The following is a 27,103-nucleotide window of genomic DNA, read 5'->3' as shown; positions in this document are numbered from 1 at the left end:
AGGTGTTGGCTCGGTGACTTCAGCTGAGCTCTGGGGATTATTTCATGGACTATCTATCGCTTGGCAATATGGGTTCCGCAGAGTGTACGTGGAAGTAGACAGCATGTGTGTTATGAGGTTAATCTCCAATCCAAATCCTCCTATCAATGAGCATTTTACTCTCATTCAGGAAATCCAAGCACTCCTCCGGCGTGATTGGCTGACCAAAGTGGAGCATATCTATCGAGAAGCCAATGAAGCAGCTGATTTCCTGGTTTCGTACAGTTTTTCCTTTTCTTTGGGTTTACATTGTTTTCAATCTGTTCCTCCAAATATGCTTAGCATATTGACTAACGATATTTATGGGGTTGCACACTCCCGCTTAGTGTTGCCTTAGCTCTCTTATGAGCCCTTTAATGATAAAAAAAATATAATTAATCAACTTACGTGCATCCCATCAGATCCATTCCTTTAGAAAAACAGAAACTTAAAAGATGATTATGTATTTAGCCCCGTTTAAAATTAGTATAATTTTTTTAAGCCATAGTTATTGTGAAACAAAAAAATTATCAAATACTTTTATAGATCAATTCCTTGGGTGGGGGGGGGGGGGGAAGAAATTTAGAAGATTATGTTTTTTGCCCTGTTTAATATTAATGTAATTTTTTTAAGCCACAGTTATTGTAAGAAAAAAAGTTATCAAATACTTTTATTACTGTCATTTTTTAAACAATGATTACTAGCTTAATTTCCACTCAATTTTACAATTATTTGCTTTTGAAAATGAGCTCTGATTCTTAATTAATCTATCCAGGAAGTTACAAATTACGTGGGAGAAGAGATTGACAGAGCTATCAAAGGCCGTGTCGACCAGAGCAATCGAAGAGTAGAAGAGATAAGAGAGGAAAAAAGAAGAAGAGGAGAGCTGCAGCAGCGAATGAGCAAAGGGACCTCAATTTATATAGGATGGATTCCCTTTGCTCATTGGCTGCGGCAGCTCACGTGGAGGGATCGTGGGGCGGGATGGAAGTAACTGTGGTTGACTGGAGTTATGTGAGGGGTGGAAGTACCTTTGAAAGGTTGATTAACACACCTTTTTCAAAGGTATGTTAATGAAAAGTCCAACCTTAACTCAACCACAGTTACTTCCATCCCGCCCCACGATCCCTCCACGTGTCCCCCCTCAACGGTCCAGGGCTGCAGCAGCCAATGAGCAAAGGGAATCCATCCTATATAAATTGAGGTCAGTTCATCTCTCATATACCAACAGGACTTCAGATCTTTTAGGATCGTGCTTGTCTCCTCATACTTGCGGCTGTCTCTCTGTTAAGGTTTCATTTCGATTTTGATTTGGAGTTGCTTTTTCCTTTATTTTTCAAGAAGATTTGTTTCAATTTAAGGTTGGGTTTGAAATTGAAATGTTGGTTGTTAATTTGGTGATGTGTTGAGTTTTGCAGGTAATGATTGCTCTGATCAATCTATACAAAATGGCTGACGGGAAAAGAAAGTCAACCCATCAATCTTCACCGTCTCCCTTCTCTCTCTGAACTGAGCCACAACGTGTATTTAAAAATAAAACTTTACCCTATATATATACAGACAATGTTCAAAAGAAAACAAAAAAAATCCCAAATTTCCTTTTTAAATTCTTACCAATCAATATGCACTGAAAATAATTTGTTTTCTTCTTCAAGTCTTTGTCAAGATTTTATAAGGCTTGGAAAGTTGATAGAAACCCATTGCATCTTGAAAATAAGAGAAAAGCCAAAGTCAAATATAATATTTGGGTTTGAAAGAAAGTCGAACTCAAGAAGAGTTTGATACAATATAATAGTTAGAACCAGATTGTTTGAAACAGTAAAGAAATGTTGTGTGTGCACTGAAAATATATATATATATATATTTTTTTTCTAAAGGAATGGATCGATAAAAGTATTTGATAATTTTTTTTTTCACAATAACTTGAAAAAATTAAACTAATATTAAATGGGACTAAATACATAATGATCTCTTAAATTCTTGTTTTTCTAAAGGAATGGATCTAATACTTTCCTTAATATAGTATTTTAATGGTTCCGCAGGAACAAAATTTATTTGTCCGCGATGTCAAACGCATACCATAACGTGTTTGGATATCTCATTCCAGCTCTCATCGGCATCGTGGGAGCAAATATGCACGGCACAACTGAGCGCTTGCTTGAAACACACGCGACAAATATATGGTCTTTTCTCATAGCCACGGCCATTTATTGTTATGCATATTTAGCTCATCAAGAGAATTCTTCCCAATCTTGGGCCCTTGTAGCAGTTGTCTCTGGATCTGTTTCTGCAGTCTCCTTGATCTCCACATTTGTTCCTCGCTCTGATATTGGTCATATCATACTGTACACTGCGTGGCTTTGCTCGTCCATTATCATTGTTGTGCATCAATATGGGGCGCTGTTTACAGAAGCTTGTCGTCAGCTCTACAATGAAACCTTGAAGCCATTTTGCAGTCAGCTCTATAACGAAACCTTGAAGCCATTTTGTATCAATATTTGCAGTAGGTTTCAATCTAATGACACTTCCTCGGCAGGACGACAACGACCAACACTACCAGTTTAGAAGGGGGCTTCTTCAAATGTTTCACCTTACACAGTACTACAGTAGCAAGCAATCATCTCATGCACACGCAGTAATTTTGAAAAGTGACAGAGAAAACATATTAGTGTCCAGATTTCTTTGCTTGAAATAGTGCCAATTACTGTCGTCAAATTTCATCTTATTCTTTTTATTCCCTCACATGCATTGTTTTATTGATATTATACAAGTAAATGCATTGTTCAATATTATGCCAAGATTTTTTTTTTCTCAAATAATTTAAAGTTTAAAGATTGCAATGAAATTTAATTTAAGGATTGCCCTTGAGCACTGTCAGCTGCGACTCCAGTTTCCTGCAACAATGAAAAATTCTGTAATCGGTAAAAAGTTCTTTTTTGGCAATATTAAGTCAATAATTTGAAAGGCAGATTTAACAACAGGTTGGCCTAGTTTCAAAATTTAATCCATGTAATATAGAAAGAAGACTAGTTCAATGTACATGAATCCACCAAAACGTTATTAAAAATTTAGGGTTAAACACTTGGAAATGGCAATTAGGTACTGCCTCAAGAGATTTTACTGCTTGAACCAACCAAGGGGGTATGTTTGCAATTGCTATGACTAAGTATAAATAGATGGTTGGTCGGTGGTAAGAACCAGCCTTCTAGCATCTTTGGGCATAAAGAACTCAAGAAAAAAACCCACATGAGACACAAGACCCAATGCTCAGCATGCAGCAAGCTTATCTAGATTCAGGTGCTTTATGGATCAAATTCACATTACATGAAAAGTTTACTATTCAGAATGGCACTCTGTATGACAGCAAAGAGATAAGTGGAAGAAAAAAAATCTGAAAATCAACATACCTTTTTCTTTGTGATTAGGTAGTCGAACCCCACTAACTCGATTATTTCAAGCAGCCAGGTCAGCTTCAACACGGTCGTCTTGTATCCTTCAAGATGCACAACCCCTGTGAAATTTCCATCCTGGTTCCTACTAATTTGCTCCACAATTGCATTCCCAATCTATTTATGTGAATCTTATTTCCAGAGATCAACTCGGCATTGGCAAGGTCCATCCATATTGTTTTTGCATATGTTGTAGCTTTCACTCCTACACCTTTACACCTCTTATGCCTCAGTTTGATGCGAACAAAAGGTTTGTCAAGGCCATTGGTAAGAGTCAGTCAGTCAGCAATAGTAATATCCGCCTTTCTTCAATCACAGCAGCGAGTATAGGGCATGCAGGATTAGTAATCTTCTTATTAATATAGTAGTTCAAAGTTTGTCACATTCCAAATGGTTGAGACTGTTTGAAGCCACCAGAAAAAGTAAATATACAAAAGTCAGTCTTCCACTTAAGTGATAGCAAATACTATATGAAATATGAAAAATTACTTCAGCTACATTGTCTTACCAGTTCAAGGATAAACTGCATCAGAGATTCAATTTTCAGTCTCCTACGAATAATTCTTTGGAGGGCCAAAAAAAGAGGATTATCTAATCCATTATGTACAAACCACAGAGGCATATTACACCATTTTCAACCAGTTAAACTCATAAATTTGAACCTTTATGCTCTCATATCCTCTTGAACCATATGGTATTGGGCATTACGAGCATTGTACTCACTAGATCTCAAACTAAAAGACACGAAAGTTAATCCATAAGTTAGGTATATCTTGTAATTTGACCTGATTTGATGGTGGGATCTGGGCTGCAACAACTGGACGGGATCTCAAAGGGACTTGTTGGAATCTTGCATGTTCAACTTGATCACTGGTGGAAGGTTAAAGCTCGTGTGATGAGTAGTTGAAAGGGAAAATACCCATTTTGATAAATATGCCAAGATGAAATCACTACAGTCAAAGGGTATAATTATCCTAATACAAGTCTATGTGATCATTTCTAAAACCACGCAAAGAAATCCGTGTCCTTTCCCCACAACAATAAATAGAAATCACCATACTTCCATGATTATCCAAAGAGCGCGAACCCTGACACATCATAAAAACTATTATAAATCTATTTACACAATTTCAACAAATCAAGAATAAACTTGACTGAACGGAGGCATCGTGTGATATTTGCATCCCCACAATTTCTTATCAGATTCGATTCATAAAACAAATAGGAACACATATAAAATTCAAATAAAATTCTTTCAAATTTTTTTTTTGGTGCGCGCGCGTCAAAAATTGGAATTTTGCAGATTAAATTACTACTAGATGATGAATAAAAAAAGGCATAATAGAAAGAAAGAAAAAAAAAACTCGAGACTTACGTTGTCATTCAAAGCTTTGATCCAATTTGAGCGTTTTCCTTAATCACTCTTATTAGCGTTTTCTTCGTGAAGTTTGACTTTATATGCATCAGAAAGTAGGTCAGTAATTATTAAATGATCAAAATACCCTTGACATTTAGGCGTACAGGAGCTGAAGCCTAAGGGTATCGTAGTCATTGTATGGGTTTAGGCACCCATTCGGGACGAATAGAAAACTACCGTCCTTATTTGAGAAATAATGCTATTTGATACAGAAGTATAAATAAATTCTCAACTTCCTCCCGTTTCCGTGAAAAATTTGTTTTCAGTGCAGTGGAATTGAATTAATCTGAAGGAAAAAAAAAATTGTTGGTTTGTGGAAATTTTACTTGAAACGTTGTCGTTTTTGGCATAATTGCTGTGATATACTTATTTGCTTTGTGTTTTTATTTATTTTTTTTTTTATTTCTGGGTTTTAGGGTCACAATCGGAGAGAGAAGACAATGTCTCGTTGGAACTCTTTGAAGAAATTCTTCAGAGCATGGAAGTGGGCATTTCTTTTAGAGATTATGTAAGAGAAGCTTCTAATAAGTTTCTATTCGAGGAACATACTCGATTTGGGTTTTAAATGTATCTGTTTGTTAATTCAGTGTCGTTTTGCAATGATTTGTGTTTCAACAGAATGGGAGAATTAGTTCCATGAATTTTCATAAATCGTCGAGTTATTTGGTGACGGCTAGTGATGATGAATCTATACGGCCGTACGATGTCTCTGCTGCCACGTAAGTTGATCCTCTGTTTCTTAGGATTTTATGTTGTCTCTTGAGAAGTGCTTTTAACTAAGAAATGGCTTTTGAATAAGTATAAGAAGCTGGTTTCTGGTTTCAATTTTGCAATGTTTGTTTGAAATTGCAGAAATAATAAAGTGTCTTTTGAAATCAAAGGAACCCTTGAATTGTTTTTCTGGGGAAGTGCTCGATATCTGCTTTCATGGATAGAACTTTTTGGATTACGAAACCACTTGTAGTGCTGTTTGATACCTTCATTTATTCAGAATCTCTACGGTTTCTTTCCTTGCACGATAACAAGTACTTGCGTTACTACAAAGGTCACCAACTCACCATGACAGGTTTGTAATTCACTGATTCTTGTAAATATTTTGTAATTATTATCATATGTATATATGTTTTATTGCTTCTAGGGTTGTTTAGCCTGTGCTCCTCCAAAGATTGCTTTATCTCTGGTTCTCTTGATCAAACTGTTCTGCTCTGGGATCAACGGGCTGAGAAATGCTAGGTGGATATCATGCCATCCACCATTTTCAATTGTATTTATGATCTCTGTTGGCAAATACAGGTCTTTTGCATGTTCAAGGAAGGCCTGCTACAACATATGATGATCAAGGGCCTGTCTTTGCAGTTGCCTTTGGAGGATACATAAGAATGTTTGATGCTCGTAAGTAGGAGAAGGTTAAAATTAACATTTAAGAACATCTTGGAAGTTTATATATCGTACTTTTATCATGCACTAATTTGGTTAAATTTGGATACATCTTCTGTGATGGTGGAGATGTATCAGATTCTGATGCTGTAAAGTTCAGCAATGATGGGAGACTTATGCTTCCGACCTCTATGGAAGGACATATTCGTGTGCTTGACTCATTCCAAGGCACACTTGTGAGTTTACTTTTTCTTTCTTCATCTCCCAAATGTAACATATCGTACATATATACCCCTCTATACACTGGAATCTCTGTTAATGAGCTTCTGTTTACTCTTGTTTTTATTTAGGGTAATTTTTAGAGACCTCCCCTGAGATTTGGTGTATTAACACCTAGATGGAATGTATCTATGTAATTACATATATCTCCCCTACCGTTAGTTACTAATTAAGTTGACCGTTAGTAAACATTTAAAATTACTAAAATATCCTTCCTGCTGAAATAATAAATTATTATATATAACTTCGGGAATTCCGTTGGTAGTGAGAATTCCATTGAACACACTTTAATGGTGATGTTAGCAGTTGTTGAGTGGCTTCGACGATGGCCAAAGGGGCGGTGGGGGTGTGGGGGTTGTGATGAGACAAAAGCCTACTTGGGTTAGTGTGCGTTGGTGGACGCAGTTGATTCAAAGGCTGTCGTGAATGGGGTTGGTCGCCGGTGTTAGGAGAGGACTCCAGCAGTGGCAAAGCACCACCACCCAGAAGAGCCATTTGGCCGCCCGAAGCCTTGTCCTTGTTGTAAATAATAGCAGCCTCGAGACTCCTTGCTGGGTTAATTCCAGTGCGAGTGATTGGGATTGTGGCCAAGTGTACCATGAACACAGCAAATCCAATGGGGAGTGGTGCCAAAACCTTCAGAAATTAATTCCAACACAAAAACATCAGAAAAAAAAATAAAAAAAGAATAACTATGCACTTGTTGTTAGGAAATTGGTGGGTGAAGCAGACACGCAGCTAAAATAAAATTGGAAGAAAATAAAGAACAAGCACACTAGAGGACACCAGAAATTACGTGGTTCGGCTTTTAGCCTACATCCACGGGCGAAGACAGAAGGAAATATTTTACTAGTGAAAAGGAGTTACAAGTATTGTAGTATTTTAGCTCACTTCCCAAAATCCCAATACACCCAAACTCTCTCAATCACTGTAACAAGAGCTTATAAATTCAAGCTCTCTAAACTCTCTCTCAACTGCCAAATTGTTCTCTCAAATGGAATGCATAAGCTCTTTAAAGTGGGAGAATGTCAAAATTGGTTGCATCTATAAGTGTTTGGCATGGCTGCATCTAGAAGTGTTTGGCATGGCTGCATCTAGAAGCTTTGACAAGAATGGTCAGCTTGCAACAAGTTTGAAGATTGAATTTGATGCACACGGTTTTGATGAAGAATTTGGTGAACACGGCTTTGATTTTCTTGGCCACTAGTTTGCTATAAATAGAAGTGCAGATGAAGAGTTTATGCATTCCATTTGAGAGAGCAATCTAGCAGTTGAGAGAAAGTTTAGAGAGCTTGCATTTATAAGCTCTTGTTACAGTGATTGAGAGAGCTATTGGTTGTATTTTTGGAGTCGGGAACTGTTCACGTAAGGGGTACTATTCACGTATACGGCACTGTATACGTATACGATACTATTCACGTATACGGTACTATTCACGTATACCGTTTTGTTCACATATACGGTACTGTTCACGTATATGGTACTATTCACGTATACGGTACTATTCATGTGAAACGGTGGAAGCGATCCAAGAATTTGGCGGTGCAAAGCAGGGAATAGTGGTGTGAGTAAAGCAACTGTGTGGTTTTGTACATGTCTAGGAAAGTTCTGTCACAAAGGCGATAAGAGCTTAAGGAGTCTGGGTTTTAAGTGGGACCATTGTGACCCCTCCAGTCTTTCCTGGGAACTTTCCTAGTGTGCATTCTCACACATACTCACAACTATTCAAGGTGGTATACTAGCTTGTGTGCAGTATTTATCAACAAAATGGCGGCAAAGTATGAAATTGAGAAATTTAACGGAAATAATTTTTCGTTGTGGAAAATAAAGATGAAAGCTGTATTGAGGAAAAATAATTGCTTGGCAGCAATTGGAGAAAGGCCCATGGAGATAACTGATGACAAGTGGAACGAGGTAGACGGCAACGCCATTTCTGATCTACACTTGGCACTTGCAGACGGAGTATTATTTAGTGTGGCAGAGAAAAATACAGCGAAGAAAATATGGGATACTCTTACAAAATTGTACGAGACCAAGTCACTACACAACAAAATCTTCTTGAAGAGAAAATTCTATACTCTTCGAATGGCGGAATCTACAATGGTGACCGACCACATCAATACCTTGAAGACTCTATTTTCACAACTCACAACGTTGGGTCATAATATAGAGGAAAATGAACGTGCAGAGGTTCTACTTCAAAGTCTACCAAATTCGTATGATCAACTCATCATCAACCTGACGAACAACAATCCAGTGGACAGTCTAGTTTTCGACGATGTTGCAGCCTCCGTATTAAATGAGGAGAGCAGGCGGAAAAATAAGGAAAATAGACAAACAAGTTCGCAGCAAGCAGAAGCGCTATCGGTGACGAGAGGGAGATCAACGGAACGTGGCCCCAGTGGGAGTCAAAATCATGGTAGATCAAAATTCAGAAGTAAGAAGAATGTTAAATGCTACAACTGTGGCAAGAAAGGGCACGTCAAGACAGAGTGTTAGAGTAACCAGAAGAGAAGAGAGGGCAAAGAACCTGAGTCATCAAATGCTCAGGGGTGTGTAGCAAGTACCTCGGATGATGACGAAATTCTCTACAGTGAGGCAACAACTGTTTCAAAAGGCAGAAAACGATTTTCTGATGTCTGGAGAGAATGGTTCCACACATATGAACCTATCTCAGGAGGATCTGTATATATGGGTAACGATCATGCCTTGGAGATCGTTGGTATTGGTACTATCAAAATAAAAATGTTTGATGGTACAATTAGCACAATTGGAGAGGTACGACATGTCAACGGTTTGAAGAAAAATCTATTGTCTTTGGGACAAATAGACAATCATGGGTGCAAAACTCATGTGGAGAATGAAATTATGAAGATCGTGAAAGGAGCGCTTGTATTGATGAAGGCAGAAAAGATCGGTGCTAATCTATTCATGCTTAAAGGAGAAACACTACATGAGGCTGATGCGTGTGTCGCATCAAATGGAGAAGAGTCAACGATGATGTGGCATCTCAAACTTGGCCACATGTCAGAACAAGGTTTGAAGATTCTCTCTGAGAGAAAATTGCTTTCGGGGCTCAAATCGGTAAGTTTACCATTTTGCGAGCATTGTGTTACAAGTAAGCAGCATAGATTAAAATTCAGTAGATCTATTGCTAGAAGTAAATGCATTCTAGACAGTATGCAACGTTGATCTCTGTGACATACTCCGAGTGCCACGCCGGCGGTCGTCTCTCACGAGTTGACCGACGAACTTCTGGAGCCTCAGACTCGACTGGTTCTTGTTCCGTTGATCTTCCTCTCGTCACCGATAGCGCTTCTGCTTGCTGCGAACTTGCTTGTCTGTTTTTCTTATTTTTCCACCTGCTCTCCTCATTTAATACGGAGGCTGCAACATCGTCGAAAACTAGACTGTCCACTGGATTGTTGTTCGTCAGGTTGATGATGAGTTGATCATACGAATCTGGTAGACTTTGAAGTAGAACCTCTGCACGTTCATTTTCCTCTATATTGGAAGAAAATAAAGAACAAGCACACTAGAGGACACCAGAAATTACGTGGTTCGGCTTTTAGCCTACATCCACGGGCGAAGACAAAAGGAAATATTTTACTAGTGAAAAGGAGTTACAAGTATTGTAGTATTTTAGCTCACTTCCCAAAACCCCAATACACCCAAACTCTCTAAATCACTATAACAAGAGCTTATAAATTCAAGCTCTCTAAACTCTCTCTCAACTGCCAAATTGCTTTCTTAATGGAATGCATAAACTCTTCATCTGCACTTCTATTTATAGCAAACTAGTGGCCAAGAAAATCAAAGCCGTGTTCACCAAATTCTTCATCAAAACCGTGTGCATCAAATTCAATCTTCAAACTTGTTGCAAGCTGACCATTCTTGTCAAAGCTTCTAGATGCAGCCATGCCAAACACTTCTAGATGCAGCCATGCCAAACACTTCTAGATGCAACCAACTTTGACACTTGTGACATACCAAATACCATTCATTTACACGTGAAGCCAATAATTCAATCTCAAAAAGTTATTATAAATTAAAAAAAATGAATTAAAATGAAGAAAGAAAAGGAAGAAAGAAGCAAACTGGATTCTTCACGAAGTTTCCCAACAAGAAGAAAAAGGCACCGTCCTTGTAGGCCAATAAAATGTGTTTTTCCTATTAGTCAAATACAATAAAGCTCATATCACAGCCACATCTGCTCAGGCCTCTGTAATCTCAAAATCTAAGGCAACAAAGCTTATTGTATTAGCTGACGAATCTTCTCAGTGAAGGGAAAACGCAAAGCAAAAGAGACACTTCAAAAAGCCGTGTACTTGGGTTACTGTGTGTTGGTGGACGCAGTTGATTCAAAGGCTGCCGTGAATGCGGTTGGTTGTTGGTGTGAGGAGAGGACTCTGGCAGTGGCGCACCACCACTAGCCGCCGGTGGAGCCATGACCGACTGGTCAAGTTTGGGCCGACAACGGGCAAGTGTGTCAAAATTTTAATGATTTGGTAAAAGCAAATATTTTTAATTTTAAATATATTTTTACACATTTACCCTTTTATCTGACGCTATACGTATTTTTATATTAACTGTATGGGAGGTATATGTAATTACATGAATACATTTTATCTAAGTGTTAATACAGCAAATCTCAGGGGAGGTCCCTAAAAATTACCCTTTTTATTTATCCACTTATGATGCCAAGCCAGTTTCTCACAATTCCACATTGGAGGCATCTTTCAGCCCGGTAGAGTTTCTCCTTTCAGTTCTTAGGGCACAGTGACTTGTGGATATTTTGTTAATATTTGCTTTCGGCTGTTTTGATATTTTATATTAAAGTTCTTGCACTTGTGCTGTATATAATTCTCAAATTTGTTACCACCTTGTTAACAGAAACATAGCAATTAGAAGAAAAGCATTCAGCATCAAGCTTGTTCCCACAGAATTCTTTGCAATAAATTCAATTTCTCTTCTTCATTGACTTGGTTTAAAACCCACTCCCATCCATGCAATTCCAAATGCGTACGTATTTTCATCTGGTTGTGCTTGTTAATCAAAATAAATCAATGAAATGCTCAAATAGCAAGTGCACCCACACATGTGGAAGCAGCCTAGTGTGGCCAAGCACGTCTTATTAGTTTTATGTGATACAATTGGTTTGTTGCACTCTTTATGCTAATTTTACTTTCTTGGTTTTGGAAGGTTCTGATGATGGTAGTGGATATGCTTGGAGCGTATGGAGCGGGAAAGGGGTATGATAAGCAAAATTCCTTGATTCTAATGCCTTTTGAATGCTTAGAATTCAAAGGGATGTTATTTCCCCTCATTGACCCAGTCAGCATTCATTGTCTTCTAGGCAAACTAACAATGCTCTTGAATCTACATTTGGGCATTCACCTTAAGCACCAGTTTGCATAATGAGTTCTGTATCCAAAGACTATATTCTTTTGATGTTGGTATTGTTATTATATAAACATGGTTTGGTTTTGTTTATTTTTCTTGTCAGGGTTGTTAGTTGGATGAGTTTTCATACAGAGCCTCCTGTCATAAAATGGGCCCCTGGAAGTCTCATGTTTGTTACGGGGTCATCTGAGCTATCATTTTGGAATCCTAATGTGTCTATACTGGGAGCTTACGTTGGGAGGAAGTAACGTTTCTAACATTCAGCACCCTCAGGTGTCTGAATATTGATGTCTATCTATTGCCGGGAGGGGAACTTGTTTGTATAAGAAGTTGCACTGATTATGTAAGGAGCTGTTCAATTTCCTATAGTAGTATGTATATGCGTCTAACTTACCTGCTAGTAATCTTTCCTAACAAGTTCTGAAGAAACAACAGTAGATCTGGTATCAATACTTTATTCAGAAGAGCATTTCTTCTTACATGCACAGCTAGGGGTACATGAATTGAGCTACTGAGATGTTACACTCTATTGAAGCCCTTCCTGACCAACCTGGCAAAGGCTCCTTGCAGCTTTTCCTCTTCATGGTTCTTTGGCTGGCAACAGCGTGAGCAAATTACCTGGACTATGAGGCCTTGTGTGGCGGGGTGGGCACTGCCTAGGCAGTTTTTTGAAAATACTAGGAACTTTATTTGTCATTGACATTTGTAGCACGGTTAGTTATTACCTGGATTCCGTTGTATATATTACATGGTATACCTAATCAGACAAACAACAGGTTGCAATCCAAGTTTTGTTGATCATGAAGGGTTTGAGCACGGTAGTCCATTTAGGTCATTGGGTCAGCCGAGTGGAAGACGAATGGATTTGGAGGGTTCATCTACAACGCAAACTGAGCTAATAATGCATGTTCATGGTTTTATACTTGCCACGTATTTTTATCCTGTAATTGTGAGATTGATGCCAGAAAATTCTATATTGCAATTTCTTGGAATTCTGACTGTATGCTTTTCTTCTAATTGCTATGTTTCTTTTAAATGAGGGGATGACCATCTTTTAGTGTAACAAAGGTTAGAATCATATGGTATACCTAAAGTAAATTGTCACACATAGATCGATATACTCATTCTCTAATCAACTGAGAGTATCTTCTAGTTCAGCTATTTCTTTTTTGGGTATAAAAGAGAAATGTTCTTTGAACTTGCCTCGTCTGTCTAGCTGTCAGCTGAAGATAAATTACATCCATGTTTAAGATTTAAGTTATTATTGCTCATAGCTGAATGCTATTTTTTAAATGACTAAGCTTTCTGCTTTGGATCTTGCACATCACTTTTTAGAGGGCTCTTGATTGTTTCATCGAGTTTGAGCATCATGTGCTGTTTTGGATTTGATGATAAAGTTTTCAAGCATAAAAGAAAGGATTCCTTATATCATTCTGAAGAGAGGAATCCTTATATCATTAGATGCCTTGATTCAGGAAAATGGGCATATTCAAAAAATGGCCCCTTGTCAAACTCCTCCTTCAATGGGCGGGCTAGGTGTTCCCGGAATTCCAACCACACCTGTTGTGAAGAGAGTTATTAGACTTGATGTTACCGTAGATAAATATCCAAATGTAAGTTAAAACTTTGCTTTCCAATTTAAAAGGTAGTTATATTGATATATTTAAATTCCTTATAATAATAGTTTCTAACTTAAAACACAGCAGTTTAATTTTGTTGGCCGGATTTTGGGACCGCATGGGAACTCCCTCAAAAAGAGTTGAAGCCATGACAGAATGGAGGGTGTTCATTAGAGGACGGGGTTCAGTCAAGGATTCTTTAAAGGCCTGATCTATCATAATGTGGTGAAGCTGTGCATTTTGGAATAAGTTGCTGATTCAATCTAATCAAGCTGAAGTGGATTTGAACACTTAAAGCATGAGAATGTGAAATTTTAATAGCTAAAGCTGCTTTTGCCTTGTGAATCTTATGCATTTGATGTTTTAGATTGGAGTTCTTTTACTTGCAACTAAATTGTAGGATTTATAGATGAAGTAAAGTATTTCCTCTTATTTTTACTATGGTCCTTCCCATCTGAACCTTGCTAAAGGAGGACCATGTTAACTTGTAGGACATGCTCAATTTTATCCGCTGCCAATATGCATCTCTGGTTAAAAAAAAAATGTAATTCAGATTTTTTGGTATGTTTGTTTGATTAGGGAATCTGCAATTCGGGTTATTTGATTAGCACTGTAATTATCCTGGTTTTATGTAACAATCTATCAGATGCTTTAATTTGTAGTTTAGTACTGATATTTGTCATGGTATGACTAGATTTGCTTATGATCATGCATGATGTAGTTCTATGATATTCAATGGAGGATTGTGACATTTTGCTGATTGATTAACTGGAGAAAGATGTACTGAGCATGAAATTACACACATATAAATTATGTTGCTTTGGAATAATGATTTCCAGATGAACTATAGCTTTTTTTTTTTTTTTGGGTCCCTCATAATTCTTTTTCGTGGAGACAGCTGGTGTGATTATGGTGGTTTTCCTTCGTTGTGGTAGGAGTAGCTAGATATTTTGAGTAGTTTTGTTTTACATTGATGGCATATGTACTGGAAATGAATTTATATTATTACTAGTTTATCTATTAAGTGGAAATCAAGACTCATTTCATGTTCTTTGTGTTCTACAAATGGGAGAGTGCGTCTTGCATTAGCAAACCATTACTTCGTATTTCCTAATGTTCGATGTTGCCTTACATTATTATACCATCTTGGTTTCTCTTGATAATTCTTTAACTTTTGGTTCTTTAGGAAGAAAAAATTAAAGATAAACCTGGATATGAGCATCTTAATGAGCCACTGCACGTCTTAGGGGAGGCCGAATTTCCAGAGGATATAATAAATTCCCGCTTGGATCATGCTGTAGCGATACTAGAGAACCTTTTGAAGCCCGTGGTATGAACAAAAAAACTCTTGTATTTTCTCTGAACTTTGTCGATGTTCTTTCCTTCAGCATCTCTCCTAATTCCCGCTTGTTCAAACTAATCTCTGTATGCAGGATGAATCCTTGGATCATTACAAGAAGCAACAACCGCGTGAATTTGCTACGCTGAATGGTACTCTAAGAGAAGAAAGTGCATGCATGAGTCCGAGTATGAGTCCTAGCATGTGGCCCTTCAACAGTGCTGGAATGAAACGCGCCAAGACCGGAAGATAATCTGTTATACATATAAATGATGGGATGAACCACCGTTGAACCACTGGGTCACTGCAGCTGATGGATTGCTGTCCTGACAGACTTCGTTGGTTTTGTTCTTGAGAACCCTGGGGAGGGACTTGATTCAAGAACAGTTGGTTATTTCAGTTTATTGACCATATTCTCTGGTTATATGTAGCCTTAGTGAATCAGCTCTTGTATTTTTGTTGCACCATTCTATTTGTTATGACCTTTAATAGCTACACAAGTTATTTCGTGAAGAACTTTGATGAATCAGACTTGAAAGAAACAGACCAGATTAATCAACACAAGAATGCAATCACAAGAATCAGACTCAGAGCACAGTTTCAAGTACACAAATTGATGAAGGAAAAAACTGCTCTTTTATTGATCTTAACAATCGGATTACAGATTGATCAACAAAAAGAAATTACAAGGATCACAAAGAACCAAATTGCAAGCAAAATGAACATGAAATGAAGAAGATATCGATCTGATATCAGAGACTAGTCACAAGTGCCTTTTATTCTGATATTTCTGGAAAGGGCATAACGAACTCTCAACGAATTCTGCCACATCAGCATAAATTTTGCAACAAGACCCCTCCCACTGAAGTCGATCTACATATGGCCCCAAGAATTATTCATATCTTGCATTTAAACCCAATACATCAGCAACTTATTTCCTCACGCTATTATTTTGTTATCCTTGTAAGCTGCCTCAAGATTATGATCCATACAATCGCATGCTAATAGATTTTACATATGATTAGTTGGTTTTGGCACGTATAAAATGCTGTTTAATCATTCAGAGGATTCATACATGTGTTTTCAGCATAAGAAGCAGATTTTGGAGTCACTCTTCGGACATTTCCTCCTACTCAGATTGAGAAGTATTTTAGGTGGAAGAAGCGCACGTTTCACGTGGTATGCTCATCCATTTATATTTTGACAGCTAAGCATTCATATGTTTTCAAATTGGCCAGTCATATAAATGCTAGTATGTTTTGGATTGTCCCAAGTAAGTTTTTCTCTCGGCTCTCTTTAGAAGTCTGTTACGACTTACGATCTCCAATCTTATATTTTTATTTTAAATTGTATTGTCCTAATGATTGTGATTAACTTATACGTGGACTTAGTAAATTGGTAGTTCGTTAATTAGACAATTATTTGTGTTAATTTAGGCTAATGGTGTCTAGTTTTACTCCTATTCTTTAGCTTTTAAGTTTTATTAGCAAACCAATATTGAAACTAGTATCAACCTCAATAATGAAAATTTGGAATATTATTTGGCAACTGATTAGTTGTATTGAGAGGTAGTTGCTCTCTTGAACTGCTAAAAATATATTTATGAAATTTTTGGTTTTCTCAAATTGACTCATTTATTACTTGTTCGTTATATTTTATTTGATTTATTGTTGTAAATAATTTGTGTCCGTAACATTTGGTATCAGAACTAAGCAATTGATAAGGAACAAATCCTAACGATGAAGTAATTGGTAGGAACAAGATCCTCTCCTGACCTGAGCATTATTGAGATTTAAATAATCTTTTGTCATTTGTCTTTTAGTGGTAGTGTATGAGTAATATTTAACTTTTTTTTACTTTTTTATTTATTAACACTCAATCAGTGATTGCGTTATGTACTCAGGAAATAATCATATCAGAAGAGAATCATGATCTTAATTGGTAACCCCCAGCGCACAAACAGACAAAAAAAATAAAAATAAATTAATGCATCCTTGTGGAATATGAAAAGAGCCAAGGAGCATGCATGCATGCTTGATTTCGGAATACAAAACAAAATTTAATGCACCAATGAAAAAGTCAAGTATGCACACACGCAAAACCTTTGGCCTTGAAGTGGCCATTATGGTTGGACGGCGACGGAGTGTTACGATCCCTAATTCTATATTTTTATTTGTTTTAAACTGTATTCATCCTATTGGTCGTGATTAACGTGTACTTGGACTTAGTAAACTTGTGGTTGGTTAGTGAACCAATTATTTGTTTTAGTTTAAATTAATGGTGTCTAGTTTTTATTCATGTTCTTTATTTTTAAGTTTTATATGTGGACTAACTAGCATCAACTATAATAATAAAAACCCGGAATATTATTTATCAACTAGAGAGGTATTTGCCAATGGGCTTGTAGCCCATTGGTGTGCCCATGCCCTCATCAACTTTGAGGGCATGAATTCAAGTCCTAGCACAATGTTATCGTTGGAACTTGTTTTCCTATATAATGGGAGTTAACTGACTCCCAACATTGGGGTAGGAATAAGATCGATTTCCCTTTAATAATAGTGAAGACAAATCTCCTTACACTTTAGTGAGGATTGATATTTAGGTTGTGCTATAATAGAATTATTCAGATAAATTTTGATAAATTTCTGATTGTAAATATCAATATTGTAATATATAAGTGTATAAAAAAAAACTAGAGAGGTATTTAATCCTTGAAATACGAAAAATATATTTATAAAAATTTAAATTTGTTCGAATTAATCTATTTATTATTTATTACTTTATTTTATTTAATTTGCTGTTGCGGACAAATTGTACCTGAAACCAAGTCACTGGCAATCCAAACAAGATGACAGGTGGCGTACTGGGTTGCAAAAACTACAGGAAATATTAAGACAACACAACGTAAATAATGGCTTAGACCGATTTCCACTCATTAAGCACCAATTTCATTTCATCCCCTTTTGATTGCAATGCATGAAAATGCACCAACTTCTAAGCATTAATTTGACCTGCATTTGAGATTTATTTGATCATGATTACAATATAATTATAGTCATTCATTGAACTTCTTTACCAACGAGCATATATGAAAAGGCCACGTATATTCTTAGTGGTGAAATGATCAAATGAGCAGTCTTGAGGATAAGAAAGAAGACTTTTGATGCATATGTGTTGTGGCGCATGTTTTCCATCTCAATAGAAATTCACTCTAACACAAAAGAAAATGCTGCATTTTACTTTGAAAAAATCTCCATCGTGATTCAAGAGCTAAGATTACCGAGACCATATACAGATGAAGAAGATGACAGGTGGCGTACTGGGTTGCAAAAACTACAGGAAATATTAAGACAACACAACGCTGGTAACATCCCAATTTTCCATATGAAACCGCGAGGAGATATTAATCAAATGTCTGCCACGAATAATCGGCTTTATTATGATTTATGAAGCACGAATAAGACAAAAAATGCCATCCTCATCGTACATTCCAACCAATGCAGCCTCAACAGATTAATCGTGGGAGCCGAATGCCCCCATTTAGTATTAAGGTTAGCTATAGCCCTAAATATTTGGTAGATAATAATAATTGTGGCTTAAAAATTAAGTTGATTTAATTTACTACATATATAATGAAAAATCTACAGTATTTTTACTTTTCTGTCAAAATTATTAAAATGTCAATTTTCATTTTATAATTATAGTTTATTTTCAGTTTTTAAAATTATAACACCTCAATACAAAGGGATGAGGTTCTCTTATGATCTAAATTTCTTAAATTCATACGTTGATTGGTGGTTAATACATAAAAAAAAAATTAAGAACTTAAATTCTATCCATACCTTACTACTACAATACGCATCTTAAAAATTCAAGAGAATTTAGATCAAGAGAAATCTTAATAATAGGTAATCTGTTAACGACTTCGCTTACATTTTCGACCATAAACTGCTGAAACATAAATTGCACTTAATACTGTCTTTCAAATCTGGGTAACAGCGAAATTAAATTACCATTTGAAATCCGGGTTATGACCATTGATTAATACCCAAGGGAAAAATTTAGTTTGAGCATGCCTATCTCTTCCAAATAGCTAATTCAAATTTTCTTCTCTTGTAGCAAAAAAAAGCAAAACTTTGTATTTATTTATTTATTCTAAATCCTTCTTCTTCGCATGTTGTTTGATATGCGGGTTAAACGGTTAAGAGTTGTCAAAATGATGTGGGTTGGTGGTTTTAGTTCAAAGGACTAGTGGGTCTAAGATGATTTCTTTATTCACATACCTTAGTATTTTTGGATATCTCATTGCAGCTCCTATCGGCATTGTGGGTGCAAATATCGGCACTGGTGGAGTCACGTAAAGACAAGCTGTGGCAGTTGTCCCCGTAAGTCTTAATCTTTTTTCTAAAAATATTTTCTAAAATTCAATAAATTTTTTTTTCCTAATAAAATTTTTAATTTACTCCACCGACTTTAAGTAATTTATCAGATTATATACTGAAAATTAAATTATCATCATTAAAATCATTTTAAATGAGTATGTTATATCCAAAATTATTTTAAAACATTTTAGGAAAATAAATTTTTTTTAAAGAAATTATATTTGCTGCTATTAGGCTTTAATTCTGAATGCGACACTACAAATATGTAAGGTAAAACTAAGCTCTTACTTGAAACACACTTAGTAAATATATGGTATTTTCTGATAGCCATAACCATTTATTATTAGGATCCCCCTAAGTTACATGCATGTAACTTACAACTCTCTCATATGAATAGTGAGTGAACCCACATTATTCACTATTTATATAAAAGAGTTATAAGTTACATACATGTAACTTAACATTAGCCTTATTGTTATGCATGTTTAGCTAAGTTTCTTACTAATTTTGGGGGCTGGGGCCTTGCTGTTGTCCAAGGGTCTGTTTCTGCACTCTCTTTGGTCTCAACAGCCAACGCTCTAATATTAATATTGGTCAAATACTGGTCAGCGGTCACATCATTTTGCACACTTAATGGATTTGCTTTGCTATTATCATTGTCGTGTTGCTCGTGTATCAATATCTCACATTGTTTATTTATGCTTGTCATCGGCTCTACCATGAAACATTAAAGCCTTTTTGCTCTGACATTTGCAACAGGTTCAAGCTAATAACTCTTCTTTAAATGTTTCACCTGCTAGTAACAATCATCACATGGTGCGTGCACTAATTTTGAACATAACGGCTGTGTCGAGTTATAGCTCTAGTGATAAGGAACAACAACAAAAGAAATGTAGTGGAGAAATTCCGTAAACATATATATTTAATTATATTATATTTGTGTTCAGGTGCACTAATTTAATCTAAAATTCTAAACTTTATTATAATTTGAAAAAGTTATTAAGACGTATAATTTCATAATATAATGTCATTATATTATTAAAATATTATACTTTAATAACTTTTCCGACTATTATGCTATCAAATCATAACTTTTCCAGACTTAAACAAATCTGTGATTCTAGATTGAAATATTTCTATTATGTTCGGATTTCTATATTTGGAATACCAATGATATATTTTTTCGTTAAATTTTATTTAAGGTAATAATTGTTGCGATATTTTCGTCAAATTTTATACTTGTTTGATAATAATAGTCATCGAATGCCACAGGGATTAGCGATACCCTCTTTTCTACAATCACAACAGTGTGTATGGCTGCTACACATCAGACGTATAAGCGAAAGCCTGCTACCAATATTTTGCTTCACCCAGAAGCACAAACAAGGCAAAAATACCATCCTCTGGTCATCATTCCAGCAAAAGATCAACGAGGCTCGTGTGATTAGCAGTCAAAGGGAAAACAACCTTTATATATGTATTTTTTATAATTATATATGATCAGATGAAATACAGTTGGGTTATTGCAATCAAAGGTCATATTATCCTAAAAGATTAATTTATGTGATCATTTTTTAAATCAAGAGTTGTCGGTATCCTTTTTCACAAAAAATAAAGAAAAATCATTACTTTTTGAAGTGTCAGCTTCCGGTCTAAAAATCTCGGGCTATTGAAGTGCAGGCCGTGTTTACAATATTGTAAACTATTTTTTTTTTCATTGTTTTATAACATTGTAAACTATCCTTTTTACCGTTTTATAACGTTGTTATATGAAAGTCAGTTTACGATGTGGTAAATACTATCCCAACCTTTAATAAAATGCAAAATTTTTTAATTAGAAAATTTTGCTTTCTTTGAACTAATTCCACAATTATCCTAAGAACATGAACAGTATGGGAGAATTAATTCCATTCATATTCGTAAATCACTATTTAAAAATGATTTGTGCTTAAATATTCGGAGTTAAAAAACCACCGCGGTCCACTCTGATCAAATAAGGGCGGGACTAAATAACAATTTATTTAGAGTGATGATACAACTACAAACTCTTGTACAAACTGACGTGGTATTAATTCATTGGTTGAATGAAAATATAAAATAATAAAAATAAATCATGTGGGCTAAGTGATATTTAATTCAACCAATCTTATCATACCACATCAGTTTGTACAAAATAAATTTGTATAAGAGTGTACAAAATAAATTTGTACAAGAATTTGTGGCTATATCATTACTCATTTGTTTAATATGCAAGATGTACTCTCACATATGAATACAACTAACACCAAATGCACTCCGAAGCTTTTGAATAATGAATAAGATTTTTTTTTTTTTTTTGGGAAAGTGGATAAGAACTTAATTTTACAAGAATTAATACCAATGATTACTGTTGCCATTTGATAATAGCTAAATATACATATAATGCAACTCCGTAAACCTTCTATATATTTACTTCACTGATAAATGAATATTATATATTACAGGATACGTTTCATTTTGACGGCGAAATTTCTTATTCTTAGCCATGCGGCAACGCAACACTCACATCAACTCCGCTTGTTCTTCAAGCGACCTTTTATGTGCCCTCAGACTGAGCTCAAAGGCTTTGAGGTAAAGGGTGGTGTCCTCCTTTGCAGAACAAAACAGCAAGTGTGTAAGTCATATAACGGTTAAGGGTATCTTAGTCGTCATACAAGGTTAGGGACCTATTTGAGACGAACGAATGCAAAACTAATGTCCTTATTGGAAAAGATCTTGATATTTGATAAGTTAATCACATTTTAATTGGGACCGTACCACTTAAATTTCACCGCCGGGGCGCTGGGGGGCCCCTCTTCACGTGTAGCTACCGAGGGGACCTTGCCCGCTGAACTTGATGGGACCTCTTTAATCATTTTCTACATCTAACAAAAAAAAAAAAAAAAAATCTACCTTGTGTTGCATCCGTATGATTGTGGATAGGCTTCATTTTCACTTTCTAAGGGGGACTACCTTGCTACCTTTCTAGGAAACCCTCCCCATTCGGCCGCACTTGAGCTTGACCAAACGTGTTCCGGAATCGGGATTAAATTGGGGTTCAATTGACCCTCATTTTTCCCGTATAAATACCCAATCCACGAGATAATTGAGATGTTCTTAAAGTAAGTGATTTTTTTTACTTTGTTATTGTTATTTTTTTCTCCAAGGTTTCAAGCTGAGTTTACATTTTACTTTTATTTATTTATTTATTTTTGTTCTAAAATCGATCAGGTTTGCTTGTCCCTGCCTTATTTGCCGTGAAAAAGAAAACCCAATCTAGGGTTTGGCGAGGTATATAAATGCAAATGCAAAGCTGCCACTGCATTCTGCATCATCAAGATCCAAGCCTTTCGGTGTATGGTCATTTTCTTTACCATTATTGACTCAAGCTGTATATTATTTTTGAGTATACATATGCAGTCCATTTCAAATTATTTTTGTTCTCCTAATTTAATTTGCGTGAAAAAAATTTGGTTAGGTCCATGCTGAAAATTTTGTTAAGCCTCGTATCGAAGAGATTTGTTTTCTGTTTTCTTTCTTTCCCTTATTAAAGCACTCTAAATGTGGAATAAAATTTCAATTTACCCCAATTTATCTACATTTATCAAATACCATTAAGCAGATAAAAAGTTAGCCATCAATGCGCTTCTATTTATTCTAATCTTTTGACTGATAAATAGAGGTAAATAGATGTTTTCAAAAATTTAAAGGGATAAATTGAAGATTTTTCATTCTAGAAACATGTAATTTTGAATATCGGTTTATTAGATTAATATCAAGAATAGATGGTTATGGATGATGGTAGAGGGGATATTTTGATTCCCATAAGAAAACATTTTTTACTCTTTTTTTTTTAACCTTTAAGAAATTTTAATTTCCACGTAGGTCAAAATTAGAATTTGAAACAAGTGTTGTGGTTTTCTGATAATTATACAATAATCGTCAAAACTAACGGCAACAACAATATTTAACAAAAAGGGTGAGCCTTGAGAGTTATTGAAACAAGTCTGCGCATAATAAAATCTGATGAAACATTTGGGCGCAGATGAAAAATATCTCATACACATGTGTTAATAAAAATAAAAAAGTGCTCTCTCTCAAATTTTTAGAGGAGAATTGCATCAGGTAAAAGCAAATAATTAATTGATAGACAATTTGAGTGGAAATTAATAAAGGTATTTTTAAGTTTTATTTATTTTTTTTTCAAAGGAAATGGGATATATAGAAGATGGTTAATCATGCATTTTAATGATTTGCAGTGGGCGAAATTTCTTCTACTCGATGTCATATCCCAATATTTTTGGATATCTCATTCCGGCTCTCATCGGCATTGTGGGTGCAAATGCGCAAGCCAGCCAAGCTAAGCCCTTGCTTGAAACATACTCAATAAATATATGGTCTTTTCTCATTGCCACAGCCATATATTGTTATGCATATTCAGTGGACCACAAGTCTCGACTTCGTCGAGAAAATTCTTCCCAGTTCTGGTGCCTTGTTGCTGTTGTCTCAGGATCTACTTCTGCAATCTCTTTGATCTCCACCTTTTTTCCACATTCTAATACTAGCCATATCATTTTGTGCGCTGCGTGGATTGGCACTGTCATTATTGTTGTGTATCAATACAGGACATTGTTTTCAGAAGCTTGTCGTCAGCTCTACAGCGAAACCTTGAAGCCATTGTGCATTGACATTTGCAATAGGTTTCAAGCTAATAATACTTCCTCGACAGGGCAGCAACAATCAGTACTACCAATCTAGAAGGAACTAATCTTTTTCAAATTAAATGTTTCACCTTAGACAATAACAAGCAATCATCACATGTAACGTTGTAATTTTAAGTAAGTAACGGAGGAAATTCCACAAAATATGTTAGTTTCATCTTTCTATGTTTGAAATAGTAATAATTGATGTGATAATAGTCAAACTCATATCTTCACTCTTTTTGGCCCCTCATATGCATTCTTTTAGTATACAAGTAAATGCTTTGTTCAATATTATTCAAAGACTTTTTCTAACATAATTTAACCTTTACCCTTAATTTGATTGAGCATTATCAGAGGAAAAATTCTAAAATATCTTTAGATACTATGTCCATCATACAACAAACACATGATTTTCTAATATGTGTGCAATTAATTTGAAGAATCAACATGTAAAAAAATTCAATGATACATATCATACATGCATTAATTAGTTGTATTATGTCTAATGTTTATTGAGTGTGTTTACATTTTAATTTGAAGAATCAGCATGTAATAAAATTCACATATTTATTTCTCCCAAGTTTCAAGCTGAGTTTACATGTTAATTTTATTTATTTATTTATTTAATAATAATAATAATAATAATAATAATAATAATAATAATAATAATATTATTATTATTATTATTATTATTATTATTATTTAAATAGATCAGGTTTGCTGCTTTCTTTCTTTCTCTTATTAAAGCACTCTAAATGTAGAATAAAATTTCAATTTACCCCAATTTAGCTATATTTATCAAATACCATTAAGCATATAAAAAGTTAGTCATCAACGCGCTTCCATTTATTCTAATCTTTTGACTGATAAATAGAGGCAAATAGATGTTTTCAAAAATTTAAAGATGTTTTAAAAAATTTAAAGGGATAAATTGAAGGTTTTTCATTCTAGAAATATGTAATTTTGAATATCGGTTTATTTAGAGTCTCAAGAATTGGAATTTTCAAAAGCAAGAGCTAAGCTTTATGAAGAAATTTGATTGTTTTATTGATTCGGATTGAATTTCTTGCTTTTTCAAGTTTATTAGATTGTTATCAAGAATAGATGATTATGGATGATGGTAGAGGGGATGTTTTGATTCCCATAAGAAAACATTTTTACTCTTCTTTTTTTAAAAAAAAAAACCTTTACAAAATTTTAATATCCACATAGGTCAAAATTCGAATTTGAAACAAGTGTTGTGGTTTTCTAGTAATTTTACACCTAATTCCAATGACTGGTAAAATTATCTTTTAACATCAAAATTGTCAAAATTAACGGCAACAATAATATTTAACAAAAACAGTGAGCCGTGAGAGTTGTTGAAACAGATGTGCACACAATAAAATTTGATGAAACATTGGAAAAATATCTCGTATGTGTTAATGAAAATAGAAAAGCGCTCCCTCAAATTTTTAGAGGAGAATTGCATCTTTGAAAAAAAAATAATTAATTGACAGACAATTTGACTGGAAATTAATATAGGGTCTTTTAAAGTTTCATTTATTTTTTTTCAAAGGAAATGGGATACACATAAGATGGTTAATCATGCATTTTTATGATTTTGCAGTGGGTAAAATCTCTTTTGCTCCATGTCATATGCCAATATTTTTGGATATCTCATTCCAGCTCTCATTGGCATTGTGGGTGCAAATATGCAAGACCAAACTAAGCCCTTGCTTGAAACACATTCAACGGACATATGGTCTTTTCGGATAGCCACAGTCGTATATTGCTATGCACATTCAGCTGACCTGAGATCTCGACTTCATGGAGAAAATTCTTCCCAGTTGTGGAGCCTTGTTGCTATTGTCTTAGGATCTATTTCTGCAATCTCTTTGGTCTTTACATTTGTTCAACGTTCTAATATTGACCATATCATTTTGTACACTGCATGGATTGGGACTACCATTATTGTAGTTGTGTACCAATATGGTATGTTGTTTTTAGAAGCTTGTCGTCAGCTCTACAACAAAACCTTGAAGCCATTTTGCATTGACATTTGCGATATGTTTCAAGCTAATAAGAATTCCTCGACAGGGCAGTAACGACCTATACTACCAGTCTAGAAGGAATTAATCTTCTTCAAATTAAATGTTTCACCTTACACAGTAGCAAGCAATCATCACATGTACACGTAGTAATTTTAAGAATTAACGGAGAAAATTCCATAAAATATAGTACTCTTCACATTTCTATGTTTGAAATAGCAATAATTGTGCAAATGTTTTTTTCTGACATAATTTAAACTTTACCATTCATTCTGATTTCAAGATAAAGTAAATACATCAATAGTAATAAAGTCCATTCCAATTCCACTCCATTCCGATTCCGGCTCATTCCGATTACTAATTAGTAAACATACCATAGTTATATATATACATTATTGTATATTGATTAATGGTCTAAAAGAATTCAGTCAAAATCAAATGATTGACAATTTGAGAGGAAATTAATACATCGTCTTTTAAAATTTTTTCCAAGGGAATGAGATATATATATAGAGAATACGATTAATAATTTTAATGATTTTGCAGTGGGCAAAATCTCTTCTGCTTGATGTCCTATCCCAACATTTTTGTATATCTTATTCTGACTTCTATCAGCATTATGGGTGCACATGTGCAAGACAAAACTAAGCCCTTGCTTGAAACACACTCAACAAATATATATGGTCTTTTCTCATAGCCACAACCATATACTGTTATGCATATTCAACTGGCCTGAAGTCTCAACTTCATCAAGAGAATTCTTTCCAGAACTTGTGCCTTGTTGTTGTTGTCTCAGGGTCTATTTCTGCAGTCTCTTTGTTCTCCACATTTATTCCACGTTCTAATATTGATCATATCATAGTGTACACATGGATTTGCTTTGCTATGACCATTGTTTTGTATCACTATTACACATTGTTTAAGGATGAATGTCGTCAATTCCACTGCCAAATGTTGAATTCTTTTTGCTCCGACATTTGCAATAGGTTTCAAGCTAATAACACTTCCTCGACAGAGCTGCAATGACCACCAGTCTAGAAGGAATAATCATGTATATGCTGAAATTAAA

The 27,103-nt window shown here is 35.2% G+C and overlaps 2 protein-coding genes and 1 long non-coding RNA gene across 7 annotated transcripts; 2 read left to right on the top strand and 1 right to left on the bottom strand.

Moving 5' to 3' along the window:
- Positions 1 to 2,710: 2,710 nt before the first annotated feature.
- LOC18043090 lies at positions 2,711 to 4,892 on the bottom strand. 2 transcript variants are annotated; one of them, XR_002905194.1, is made up of 4 exons: positions 4,843 to 4,892; positions 3,976 to 4,555; positions 3,426 to 3,867; positions 2,711 to 2,912 (listed from the first exon to the last, which is right to left on the bottom strand). It is a non-coding gene; the product is annotated as an uncharacterized LOC18043090 (long non-coding RNA). The 2 variants fall into 2 exon arrangements; XR_002905195.1 differs by lacking the exon at positions 2,711 to 2,912 and adding an exon at positions 2,931 to 3,318.
- Positions 4,893 to 5,105: 213 nt separating this feature from the next.
- Positions 5,106 to 12,903, top strand: LOC112097696 (protein ANTHESIS POMOTING FACTOR 1-like). Of its 4 annotated transcripts, none has more exons than XM_024183038.1 (8): positions 5,106 to 5,193; positions 5,301 to 5,392; positions 5,503 to 5,603; positions 5,876 to 5,950; positions 6,178 to 6,276; positions 6,391 to 6,497; positions 11,743 to 11,792; positions 12,047 to 12,903. In XM_024183038.1, exons 3-8 carry the CDS (start codon positions 5,564 to 5,566, stop codon positions 12,189 to 12,191), a joined length of 516 nt encoding a protein of 171 aa, XP_024038806.1. In that variant the 5' UTR covers positions 5,106 to 5,193; positions 5,301 to 5,392; positions 5,503 to 5,563; the 3' UTR covers positions 12,192 to 12,903. The 4 variants fall into 4 exon arrangements, with proteins under 4 accessions (XP_024038806.1, XP_024038805.1, XP_024038804.1 ...); XM_024183037.1 differs by having other exon boundaries at positions 5,737 to 5,950; positions 6,400 to 6,497; XM_024183036.1 differs by having other exon boundaries at positions 5,737 to 5,950.
- Positions 12,904 to 14,535: 1,632 nt separating this feature from the next.
- Positions 14,536 to 15,292, top strand: LOC112097795 (KH domain-containing protein At1g09660/At1g09670-like). The gene is made up of 3 exons (XM_024183374.1): positions 14,536 to 14,544; positions 14,749 to 14,892; positions 14,996 to 15,292. Exons 1-3 carry the CDS (start codon positions 14,536 to 14,538, stop codon positions 15,152 to 15,154), a joined length of 312 nt encoding a protein of 103 aa, XP_024039142.1. The 3' UTR covers positions 15,155 to 15,292.
- The last annotated feature ends 11,811 nt before the right edge of the window (positions 15,293 to 27,103 follow it).

This window comes from Citrus clementina, unplaced genomic scaffold (genome assembly GCF_000493195.1).
Source record: "Citrus clementina cultivar Clemenules unplaced genomic scaffold, Citrus_clementina_v1.0 scaffold_5, whole genome shotgun sequence".
Classification (NCBI taxonomy): Eukaryota; Viridiplantae; Streptophyta; class Magnoliopsida; order Sapindales; family Rutaceae; genus Citrus; species Citrus x clementina.
The sequence above is the reverse complement of the archived record's forward strand: the minus strand, read 5'-3'. Positions and strand labels throughout refer to the sequence as shown.

What these genes read in the sequence shown, in the direction of transcription:
- LOC112097696 (XM_024183036.1), top strand. Translation starts at nt 5,812, where the DNA reads ATGGATAGAACTTTTTGGATTACGAAACCACTTGTAGTGCTGTTTGAT. An exon ending in CATAAGAATGTTTGATGCTC is followed by an intron (nt 6,277 to 6,390) that starts GTAAGTAGGAGA and finishes GTGATGGTGGAG; the next exon opens with ATGTATCAGATTCTGATGCT. An exon ending in ACTCATTCCAAGGCACACTT is followed by an intron (nt 6,498 to 11,742) that starts GTGAGTTTACTT and finishes TGGTTTTGGAAG; the next exon opens with GTTCTGATGATGGTAGTGGA.
- LOC112097795 (XM_024183374.1), top strand. An exon ending in AGAACCTTTTGAAGCCCGTG is followed by an intron (nt 14,893 to 14,995) that starts GTATGAACAAAA and finishes CTCTGTATGCAG; the next exon opens with GATGAATCCTTGGATCATTA.